At 41.0% G+C, this 12,313-nt stretch overlaps 1 protein-coding gene across 4 annotated transcripts in view; it reads left to right on the forward strand.

Annotated features, from left to right (window-relative positions):
- The first annotated feature begins 387 nt into the window (after nt 1–387).
- Nucleotides 388–12,313, forward strand: part of nrg2 (neuregulin 2) — a 118,168-nt gene continuing 106,242 nt past the window's right edge. For all 4 annotated transcript variants that reach the window (XM_033029443.1, XM_033029446.1, XM_033029444.1 and 1 more), the window contains exon 1: nt 388–547. In XM_033029443.1, the coding sequence (XP_032885334.1) occupies nt 469–547 (79 nt within the window). In that variant the 5' untranslated portion in view covers nt 388–468. The remainder of the gene's footprint in view (nt 548–12,313) is intronic.

A 12,313-nucleotide genomic window follows, 5' to 3' on the forward strand; every position in this document is an offset into this window, starting at 1 on the left:
ACCTACTGTTCTCAGGGGATGCTGTCTGACCAGCTGAGTTACTCCAGCATTTTGTGTTGTTCTAATTATTTGTATGCTAGTTCTGCAGTTCTTATTTAGCTTAGCACACAAAAAATAAAATAAAATAATTTCTGCTCAATCAGAATGGTTAAACATGTCAATTTACCCTGGGTAATCTTGGATATTAGGTTTATTGCAGGGATTCAAAATTGTCTATGCTATTCAAACCAAACTAATTGAAATATTCAGTCAATAAATCAGTGGGGGCGAGGGGGGGGGGGGGAGGGGGTTAGTTCAGGGTTGGTGAATGGGGAAACCCCCATCCAGTCAGCCTCTAACCAACGTCATCTTGTAGTAGGAGGTGCAACAGTGGGTGTTGAATAAACATAAGGGACAAGGAAGTTAAGCCAGTCTTCACACAGCATAGTGTGTTGCGTCTGAGCTAGGATTAGTTTCCAACTTCACAGCATGTCTGAGAAAAGGAGAAAGAACAGTGGAAAAAAGAAGGGTGAAAGACGTGGTAAAGGAAAGGGAAGAAAACAAAGAGGTAATTAATTTAAAATAATGTCTCTTCTAATGTCAGTGAAGGAAATAATATATTAGAATTCCTCTGACTGCCTTTTTAAGGTTGCACCCTTTTGCAAAAGTGGACATGTTAATGCATATCAAATCGTTTTGCTTCTTTGAAAATTGGATGTGTTTTAGCATGCAAAAACATGCATGTAACACTTGTGTTATTTTGACAGCCTTGAAATGTAAAGCTTGCTACATATAAAATGGCAAATTTTACTAAAGGTCTCAGTGGAATATTTAAGAAGTAGCTCTTTTGGCAAAACACATTCTGAAAACTACTTGCTAGAACTAGAAGAAAAGGAAATGCAGCACAAGTTGTTCAGTTCTCAAAGATGTTTGTTAAAATGTGGGCAGAGGTCCCTCTTTGGGAGTAATTGGACACACTGTGAAGTCCATGTTCTATTGTAGTATCTCGAAAGAGAGCTTGGCTCAAGTGCATGGTTTTATTTGTGTGATGTTTGAAACTATAGTGCTACTTCTAATATTAAATGTGTGTGCATATTTAAGAAAAAATAAGTGTGAAAATGTCACTTTGAATTCAAATTGAACTCCCACTTTTATACTGACAAGAACATGATTATTGTAATTTGTAACGTTAGTGAGAGTTTGTCTAAAAGCTATTTTCTTCAGAAGAGTCTTCAGGGTGCTTGAAAGAGGGCAGATTGTGTGTACATATTTAAATGTACCATGTCTGCAAAACATCACATTAAAGATCAGTCCTGATACAGGGTCTTGCCATGAAACATCGGCAATTCCTTCCACCCACCACCCTCCCCCCCATAGATGCTGCCTGCCCCGCTGAGTTCCTCCAGCAATTTGCTTTCTACTCCAGAATTCAGCATCTGCAGTCATTTGTGTTTCCAACTTAAAGATCTTGCGTTATAAGTCCTTAGCCTCTGTGCTGGAGATGATTTAATGAATGTTTACTTTCAGATGTTTAAGATAAAGATTATCAAAAGAATTTTAGACTATGCGTTTGAAAATGACCAATATGTCTTTTAAGTAAATGTGATTTTCAAATATACTTTCAAATAGAATCCAATCACTTTAATAGATCACTATTTAGAGAATGCACCTATCCACCTCAGTGTTGATAACCCCATTCTGAGTCCATGTTTATAGGAGACACTGTCCATACAGTTTCACTCTGGGTTTAGCAAGGCATTACTCAATATAAAGAGATTAGATTCTTCTTTGGCAGTCCTACAGCATTGACGATAGACACATAATGCTGAAGTAATTCAGCGGGATAGACAGCATCTCTGGAGAGAAGGAATGGGTGACGTTTCGGGTCAAGACCCTTCTTTTGAAGATGGATTCCTTCCATTCAAGTTTACGGGTTCTGAGATGACTGATGGGGGACTTCTATGTATAGAAACATAGAAACATAGAAATTAGGTGCAGGAGTAGGCCATTCGGCCCTTCGAGCCTGCACCGCCATTCAATATGATCATGGCTGATCATTCAACTCAGTATCCCGTACCTGCCTTCTCTCTATACCCTCTGATCCCCTTAGCCACAAGGGCCACATCTAACTCCCTCTTAAATATAGCCAATGAACTGGCCTCAACTACCCTCTGTGGCAGAGAGTTCCAGAGATTCACCACTCTTTGTGTGAAAAAAGTTCTTCTCATCTCGGTTTTAAAGGATTTCCCCCTTATCCTTAAGCTGTGACCCCTTGTCCTGGACTTCCCCAACATTGGGAGCAATCTTCCTGCATCTAGCCTGTCCAACCCCTTAAGAATTTTATAAGTTTCTATAAGATCCCCTCTCAATCTCCTAAATTCTAGAGAGTATAAACCAAGTCTATCCAGTCTTTCTTCATAAGACAGTCCTGACATCCCAGGAATCAGTCTGGTGAACCTTCTCTGCACTCCCTCTATGACAATAATGTCCTTCCTCAGATTTGGAGACCAAAACTGTACGCAATATTCCAGGTGTGGTCTCACCAAGACCCTGTACAACTGCAGTAGAACCTCCCTGCTCCTATACTCAAATCCTTTTGCTATGAAAGCTAACATACCATTCGCTTTCTTCACTGCCTGCTGCACCTGCATGCCTACTTTCAATGACTGGTGTACCATGACACCCAGGTCTCGCTGCATCTCCCCTTTTCCTAGTCGGCCACCATTTAGATAATAGTTTGCTTTCCTGTTTTTGCCACCAAAATGGATAACCAGATGGGGCAGGTGGATGGATAGTTTGTAGAAACAAGGAACTGCAGATGCTGGTTTACATAAAAGGACACTAAGTGTTGGAGTAATGCAGCGGGTCAGGCAGCTGCTGAGTTACTCCAGCACTTTGTGTCCAAATGGACAGTTTGTCCCCATTCTGCTGACAGGTTCAAAATTATCTGTGCCATTTCAAATGTTCCTCATCCACTCCCAGCAGTAAAGGAGCTGGGATCCCCATCAGCTACTGTATCCTCGGGAAGCACCCAAACCAATATTAAGAGAGTAGGCATGCAACTGCTCTTAGCCTGGTATCAGCTCTATGTCTAGATGGTGGATGAAAGTAGTCCCATGCGAATGCACCAATCTCCAGGGGTAATTACTTAACATTGGTGTCTCCTCCTTCCCGTGAGGCAACTCAGTTAACAGACTGTCTCTGACCTTCAATGACTCTGCCTATTGGGCTTTAGTGTGCTGACATACACTACGACCCTTTGTATGGCTGTGTGCCATAACTTCAAAAGACTTTAGGTTATTGAAAATCCAGTCACATTCAGATTTATTAATCTAACTGCACCATCTAGTAATAAAATATGTAAAATGAAGACTCAAAAGTGGATTTGTTGAAAGCAAGGAAATGTGGTTTCTGTGCCAGGAGATTTTAAAGGAGATTCAGCCTGCTGTAGTTTCTTACTTTTGAATCGGCATCTGGTCCTCCTGCTCAGAACAGCATTTTCCCCTTTAATTCCCTCTCTGCCAAGCTTGTTGGCCAATTCCATCCCTTGATTCCATGCATAGTATTGAATGCTTGCTAATGTATCCCTAGATGGAGGTAAGCAATAAAATCTGAAAATCTAAAGTTGTCTGGTTTGTGTCCAAATGCATGACACAAGGCAGTGAGCTTTGTAACAGCTGATATTATCAGCTAAGGTATATGAACTGAAATAAGAGTGTGTGAAAACTCTCAAATGTCAAAAGGCTTGCGCACAATAATATTTCTGCTGCCAAAAGTGTAATTGAGAGCAAGGCTTCAAAATGCAAATTGCTTGACTATGTCCACAGGCAAGTTCAAAATACAATGCGTTAAAGCAACAACAAGGCACCATTCCTGGTTTGTATTTCGGAGAGATACACTTTGTTCTGTCATTGCTTGTGATAATATGCACTGGTACACGCAAACAGTGCTTAGAAATAAAAGATTTTCTCTGATTTCGTACACATATTTACCTGAAAAGACATAGTTAAATGTTGCATTTGGAACAACTGTTAGGTTGAAACTATTCTGGCTCAGATTTTCTCTTGATGGTAACCCGGTGCCCAGAAGTTGAACAGATTTGTGCTGGTGCTTTATGTGTAAAGCGCAGATAAAAAGCAAAATCCATCAATTCTGAAATGTTTGCATCCATTTACAGCAGACGTCCCACCTAATGGGCATTTGTGCTGGGGAATTTCTGGGCATCATTAATCCTAATGCACGTTTCAGTTGGCTGTTGTATTTCCCTTGTGCGATGAAGTAATCAAAGAACAGGTCATTTTTTGCTAAATAATTAAAATGATCCAAGACCATTGTAATTAACCCACAATAAGATGAGGAATACACCAGCCAACATTAGAGAATTAGGCATGAATGAAAGTACTGGCAAAATACAAAGTTTCTGTAAATGAGTGCGATTAGCAAGGTTAATAGAGCCCTCAAGCTATGGACCTGACAGCTGCTGCTGGCTATGGAGGTTTGGGGCCACTGTCATTTATGGGGCATCATTGGACCCTTGGCCTAGTTCAGGGTGGCAGGGCAGTGAACACCAAGGAAATCACAGAAAAATCTCTTAAAAGATTGAAAGTTATGTAATTAACCTGCTTTAATCTGATTTTTAACTAACCTCAAGTAAAATAGTGGTTACTACCATCCTATCAGTTAGCACACAAATGACGGGCCAGCTGCCCTCTTTTTGGACATTGAGATCTGAGATATCTCCATATTACACCTCACCATTAATTATAAAGGAACTGGCACAGCACACTATCGAAGAGAAGCCCAAGAGCAGGCAGAACAGTGAGTGTAAGTCAGTGAGGCCAGGGGTAAGTAGAGGGGTCAAGGGTGGCATGATCAACGATTGGTTGGGGCAAGAGAATGAGCAATTGGCTGAAGTTTGGGTTCCAGGTCTGCAGGGAAGGGTGAAATGATGGGGATCAGATTGCCAGTTGGGTTAGAAAGCAAGGGGAAGACAATTGGAATTAGAAGATAAACATTGTGCATCAGAGGTGAGATAAAGAGAAAAACGATACGAGTTGGCAGCCAAACAAGGAAGGTTAGAAATGGTGTATGCAATTGCCATTGGAGTAGGGAAACAATGGTGTGCGTGGGTGGGGCAGTGAATGGTGGCACATTTCCTTAGAGCTGGGCATCTGGAGGCAAATTCCATCAGCACACGTTGGTCAGTGAATTCGATGTTTGGGTTTACTTGACCACAGTTGATAATGGTTTATGGTTTGATTGATTGATTTCTACAACATAGAAACAGGCTCATCGGCCCACTGAGTCCACGCCAACCATCGATCACCTGTCCACACTAGTTCTATGTTATCCCACTTTCGCAGACACACCCTACACACTCGGGACAATTTACAGAGGCCACAGCCTACAATCCCGAACATCATTCAGATGTGCAAGAAAATTAGAGTATGCCAAGGAAATCCATGCAGTCACACGGAGTGCATGCAATCATCACACAGGCAATACCTGAGGTCAGGATCGAACCTAACTAGGTCCCTATTTCCACATGCCGTGTCAATAATAACTGCTTTGGTGTGGGTCCTGGACAACAAATTTCATCCTTTCCTAATGAAATAGACAACAGACTCGACTTTTGTGTGCTGTTTCTGCCATAGACTGCAACATTAGGGGCATCTATGGGGCACCTTGATGAATCGTTCCAGGGTTAGCATTGCAAAAAAAGAAAATTGGAAACTTCACTCTGTTGATTAAATGTGGATATTGCTTTATCAGAAACTAAATTTGAACTGTTACAATTGTGTACCATTGAGCCAACTTTTAAAAATTAAAATCAAACATTTAGACATTCCCACACTGAATTATTTTCTGAGGTTTTGAGACACTTCCAAATTGATCAAAATGCCTCCATTAACCACATGACTATAACAGAGGTTTGCTACTCTTTGGAATGTCAGCATAATGTCATTTAGGTGTTCTTGAGACTCTTGAAAGGCGCCCATAAATAAAAAAATAAATAAAATAAAAATAAAATAAATTTATTATAATGCACCCTGAAGACCAAAAGCTGTAATGGGTTTGAACGTTATTCAAAAAGGAAACTACATTGTATATTTTTAGTTTGAAATAGTGGCCAAAGCTTACATCTGATGTAAATATATTTGCCTTACAAGAAAATCTACATCGGAATCTTTTATATTTTTCCACTGGTTATCAAAGAACAATTGAAAACCCATATTTACAAAGGGCTTATCACATTTAACTTGTGCAGCAAAGTGTTATAAAGACAACAACCTTTGGGCAATGTTGCTTTGAACACAGCTAACTATGTGTCCACAGCATGGTATCTGCCATTAATAGTGGGATTAATGGCCCACTAATCTGCTTGGTGGTGGTCTTTGAAAGGCGAATGGGGATAGGGTCCGTGGGGAAGTGCTGCGGGATCTTTTACATCCATCCAAGCAGTAAGACTGGGCCTCGATATAACGAGTCTTGGTTAGCTGCATGGATTTAGAAATGCAGGTCATTTGCCTAATTTGCACGGATGAAGAGGATAGGTATGGCAAGCCCATGGTGCAAAAGGTGATTCTGATGCAATCTTTGGCCAGTCCTGCAGCTTTATGAAAACCATGCAGAGGACTGTTTAAATACGCAGATGATGTCCCCCTCCACCTTCTACCTTACGTCCCTAACCACATTGACTTGACCTGCTGGACGGATCTGCTAGAGAGTGTGGGGTTGTATTTTGCTCTTCCAGAATCGTGGAGTCATCCCTGAGTTGATTTAGGGACCCATTGCTCTACATTGTTAATAAGGCCAATAGCTCAAAATGCATTGGGCTTCCCTTGGCACAACTAATGTGCTTGCACCATCACCATTTTTGAAAAATTCGCAAAGAATTCATCAAAGGTTTGCTCCTTTAAGAAGGAAACAAGTTGGGCTTGTTTGCTATTGGGCGGCACAGTGGTGCAGCAGTAGAGTTGCTGCCTTACAGTGCCAGAGACAAGGGTTCAATCCTGACTATGGGTGCTGTTGATATGGGGTTTGTATGTTCTCCCTGTGACCACGTGGGTTTTCTCTGGGTGCTCCGGTTTCCGCCTACACTATAAAGACTAACAGGCTTGTAGGTTAATTGGCTTCTGTAAAATGGTAAATTATCCCTCGTTTAGGATAGTGTTAAGGGCCTGTCCCACTTAGGTGACTTTTTAAGCGAGTGCAGGAGACTCTGCGCTCGTCTCATGATCGCCACATCGCCGCCACATGTTCGCTGGTGGTCTCTGGTGAGTCTCCATCATGGTCGCGAGGAGTTCCCGCATTCTGGGAAGTAGTCGCGGCCTCAGTATGGTTGCCGCAAATTTTTCAACATCTTGAAAAATGTTCTGCGACCAAAAATTGGTCGCCATGGAGAAAATCGATAATCCTGTAGTCATAGGTGCAGTTGTAGTGGGGTCGCCATGTAGTTGTGGGTAGTCGGGGTAGTCATAGGTAGTTTTAGTTAATCGCCTTTGCTGACCGTGCATTTTCATTGGCTCATTGGGGGGAAAAAAACGTAAGCACGAGTTTTCAGAACCAAGGATAACCGACCAGTAATGTTAGATACACACCGAACTTCACAGCTGTGTATCTCTGGCTTATTAAAAGTTGTCTGGCTGCTTAAAAGTATCTCCACTCCTTCTCCCACCTTCTCTCCCCTTCTCCCCTCCCCCCTCTTTTAAAGGTCTTACTGTACGTTGTGCTAGCTGTCTTAACCTTCCTGTTCATCGCGGTGTGTGTCTGGATCACCTTGGCTTTGCACCGTGTGAATTTCAGACAGCGCTCCCCCACTTTCCCTGGCCCCCGCCATTGCGATGTGTTTGTGTGTGTGTGTGTGTTCCACTCTGACAGTCGCTGTTCCAGTTGCCGGTTTTTCAGGCGAGTGCCGCGAACTTGACAGTTTCCGGCAGTCCGCTGAAAAACCGCCCAAGTGGGACAGGCCCTTAAGTGTACGTGGTGGTGATCGCTGGTCAGCGCAGACTTGGTGGGCCAAAGGGCCTGTTTCCACACTGTGTCTCTAAAGTCTAAAAAGTCAACATTTCAGCCAAATGTCAGCCTAGATTCATAGAGTGATTTTCAAACCTAAGACTTTCAGACTTGGGTGACAGGGCCATTATTGAATGTATTTGACACTAATGTAGCAGTCACTATAGAAATCAGTGGAAGAAGAACCGAGAAGGCTTTAACTTGCTTGGCCAACTAAAGATTTTCTGACACATCTTCGACTTGAAATACAGTTCGTTTTAGATGAGCCACTATCACATTATGGAATTTCTGACTGTTTGAGTCAGGAAGGAATTAGGTGAAAGTCCATTAATTTAGATTATTTGGGACAATGGGGGTTTGCTTAAAATGGCTCAGTAAATATTTATGTGTGAAATGTTGGAATTGCTCTATTCATCTGAAGTCAGTTGGGATTCATTGCCAGGAGTTCTCACCTAGGGGGAGGTAGGAAACGTTGATTGGAAGCACTGCTAGTTGATCCCCAGCCACACAGAGCTTGGAGATAAACACCCTTGAAAAACATTTGCAGACATTGCAGGCAATGGTGAGAAAAGGGATCAAGCTAACATTTCAGGAGTATGACCATCTTTTTGCAGCTCAGGTTCATGTCACTGAAACATTAACTCTTCCTCCTGTATTTCCACAAGCATAGCTGGGCCTGCTGGATCCAGCTATTTCGCAGCTTTTACTTCAAGTTTCTGACCTGCAGGATATTATATGTTTTGTTTTAGGGGTTTAAGAGATGGCCAGGGGTTAAGCTTTTAGCTTCCTACCCTGCTGAGAAGTAAAAGATAAAAGGCAATTGATGAGATTTGGTCAGGAATGTTTTGCTTTAAAAAAATAAAGTTTTCTACCTGAAAAAAGCTTTCATAGTCTCAATGAACATTTAATTTAGAAATGTGCACTCCCAGGGGCAGTATGGAACGGATAATTCCTAATAATAATCCATAAAAATCAGTTGAAGTAAACTGAGATTTATTATGAAATGTTGTTCATTTTGTAGAATGGATCAGCCCATTCATTGATCCATTATTGTGTCAATAAAGAATCAGCCTGCCTTTCTGTCTATTGGGGCTTACATAATAGACCAGGTGGAATTAAATATCTTGATCATACAACAGTGGGTTTTATTGTTACAATTTTGGGTGAACAACAGGTAACTAGATATTGGGTTGTAATGGTGATCTCCCCATTGTAAGGGGTTCGGGATCCATTTACCAGGGATACTGACCCCCTCGGGAGAATCTTGGCTGACTGGAAATTTCTTATAGGCATTCTTCAGTGTTTCTTTCCCTGCCGTCTCTATCTTTTCAAACACTGTTTATCTGTATCATTCAATCTGTGATAGTACAGCACAGGAATGGGCCGTTTGTCCACAATCTTTGTGTTGCACATGATGCCAAGTAAAACTGATCTCTTCTGCCTGTACATGATCCATATCCCTCCATTCCCTGTGCTTATCTCAAAGCCTCTTAAATGCCACTGTCATATCTGCCTCCACCCTCATCCCTGGCAGTGCATTCCAGCCCCCTACAACTCTCTGTGTAAAACAAAAATCTTGCCACTTATATCTCCATTAAACTTCCCCCTCTCACCTTATAACTGTGCCCTCTAATGTTGGACATTTCCACCCTGGGGAAAAAAGGTTTTGACTCCATTCTATCCCTCTCATAATTTTCTGCACTTCTATCAAGTGTCTCCTCAAGCAATCCAAGTCTATTCAACCTCTCCCTTTAGCTGAAACCCTCTAATCTAGGCATCATTCTGGTAAATCTCTTCTGCATCCTCATCAAGGCCTCCACATCTTTCTTGTAATGGGGCAACCAGAATTTCACACAATAGTCCAAATGCGGCCCAACCAAAGTCCTGTAGAGCTGCATTGTCATCAAGGAGTAAGGTGGTTTTTGCTTGCGTGCATCCCAACATGCCAACTGAATGTTTCCAGGTTTCCATTTCCATAAACTAATTATTGTTCAAACTTAATAGTTGGCACACATATTTTGTGCTGGAACCAATTTAAGGAATGAGAACAAAACGTAGGCCATTCAACCCATCTGGCCTACTCTGCTATTAAATATTACCATGGCGTGTGCGACTTTATTCTTGAAACCATGTCCTCTGGCCTTTGACTCTTCCATGAGACAAAAGTCTTCCGAGCAATTACCCTGTCCAGTCCCCTAATGAATTGTTTATGCTTCAAAAGATTGCCTGCCATTCCACTTTAAATATATCGCAGAGTGGGATGAGGAAAGACTTGAATACTAAACAGACCCCTTCACTTTTTGGTGATGCACACAACGATTTTCGTGAAATGGAATGACTCACTGAGCTCCGCTCATATTCTGCAAAATTACATGACCCATTATTTGAACGCAGTCTAGTGCTCCATAACTAATTAATGAGAAAGGCTTGCAGATTGGAATGGGTTTGTAAATTCCTGGCTCCAAATTGGAAAAAAAAATAAGCATTAACTAATTGCTTTTCTTGCTGCTTTTCATTATGCTCCAGACTACAAAATGTGACTATTTCAGCTCAATATTGACCTTTTTAATACGTGACTGAATTTCATTCACTTACTGCCAGGGAACATGATTACAATTGCTTCAACTCATTGTCAACTAAGGCTCCCCTATGTAGTTTCCCTAATTATTATTTCCTTTCATTAAATGAATATACTCTGTCTAAATTGTTCCCTATGTGAGGTACTTTGGCCGAGGAATGCTTCCATGGATGGTTAAGGGGGGTACTTGGAAGTCTAAGAATTGAAATGTGCGCTGAAGAAATAGAACAAATGGAATATTTAATTTATGTTGGAAGAATCAGTGTGCAAGTGCAAAGATATTTGGGTAATCTTGTTGATAACTGAAATGTTGGTGCTGAGGAATAAAAACAAATGAATAAGCCACATGGATTAATGACCTTTATCCAAGACCTTGATTGTGTTCAGTGATCTGGGGAAGTTTTAAACACCATGAAATATATATTGATCCTGGAAAAGTTGAAGCAGAATTTCACCAGTACGTCATCTGAGTTCAGATGGTTAAATTATAGACTGCTTTTCAGACCTGAAATGCTTATTATGAACATTTTAAGATATTGAACAGGAGGATCTAAGTCAGATCCTTAATGGTGACATTTTTCATGCGATACGTTCTATTAATCGATCAATTACATATTTCAATAGATTCCTATTATTTATTTTAGATACATCATTTCCAGTGGATATATCACAAAAGTCATAGATAGGCACAAAAAGCTGGAGTAACTCAGCGGGTCAGAAAAGGAATAGATGACATCTCGGATTGAGACCCTTCTTCATGCAGAACGCTTCTCGACCTGAAACGTCTGCTATTCCTTTCCTCCAGAGATGCTGTCTGACCTGCTGAATTACTCCAGCTTTTTGTGTCTAACTTCAGTTTACACCAGCATCTGCAGTTCCTTCCTTCAAAAAAGTCATAGATCTCTTCTAGATAGGTCTTTATCATAATATAAAAAAAGGTATTTTAGATATCTATGAATCGAAATGTTCTCTTAGCAGGCATGTTTGTCACTACTCATGAACAAACATGGAATTTTGATACGTGGGTTCCCTTCATGAACCCATGTTGCCGACCTTCAATGGTTTCATTTCTAATGAGATGCTCCATGATCTTACCTATCATTATAGTTTCCATGAGATTATTCACAATGGACGTTACTGTCTAGTTTGGTGAATCATGGTTGTGACTCAATATTTTCTGCCATGCTAGTGACTTTGGAACATTTATGCCAGATTTACTATAATCTCAAACTATTCCCTGGGGTTTGGCAGCTAATTCCATTTAATCCATCACCATTTTCTTTGCAACTTAAAATGTCCTCCTCTTTAAATTGCTTTGTAGCCTCTTTCAAGCAGTTAGTCTTTTTTGTATTCAATCCTAGCATGATCTCCATAATTTCTCCATGACTAACCTATCCCCCCCTCAATAGCAAGACATCTTAAAACAATGAAGATTGATGACTTTAGTTTTGTTATTGTATTTATTGATTCCCCAGCCTATGTAACATGGTACGTGATTACGTTCTGATCATTGTTACTTCATTGCTCACCTACCTTTGTGTTGGGGTTATTTTTTTTCCATAACTCATAGTCAAATTCATGTTCTCTCCCACTGATGACGTCTTTAATAATCAAAGTAATATACAATTTTTTCATGTACTTTGGAAACCCTTTTTACCAAAGCCAATCAACCTACAAACCTGTCCATTTTTGGAGTGTGGGAGGAAACCGAGCACCCAGAGAAAACCCACGCGGTCACAG

The sequence above is a fragment of the Amblyraja radiata genome, chromosome 11 (genome assembly GCF_010909765.2).
Source record: "Amblyraja radiata isolate CabotCenter1 chromosome 11, sAmbRad1.1.pri, whole genome shotgun sequence".
Taxonomy (NCBI): domain Eukaryota; kingdom Metazoa; phylum Chordata; class Chondrichthyes; order Rajiformes; family Rajidae; genus Amblyraja; species Amblyraja radiata.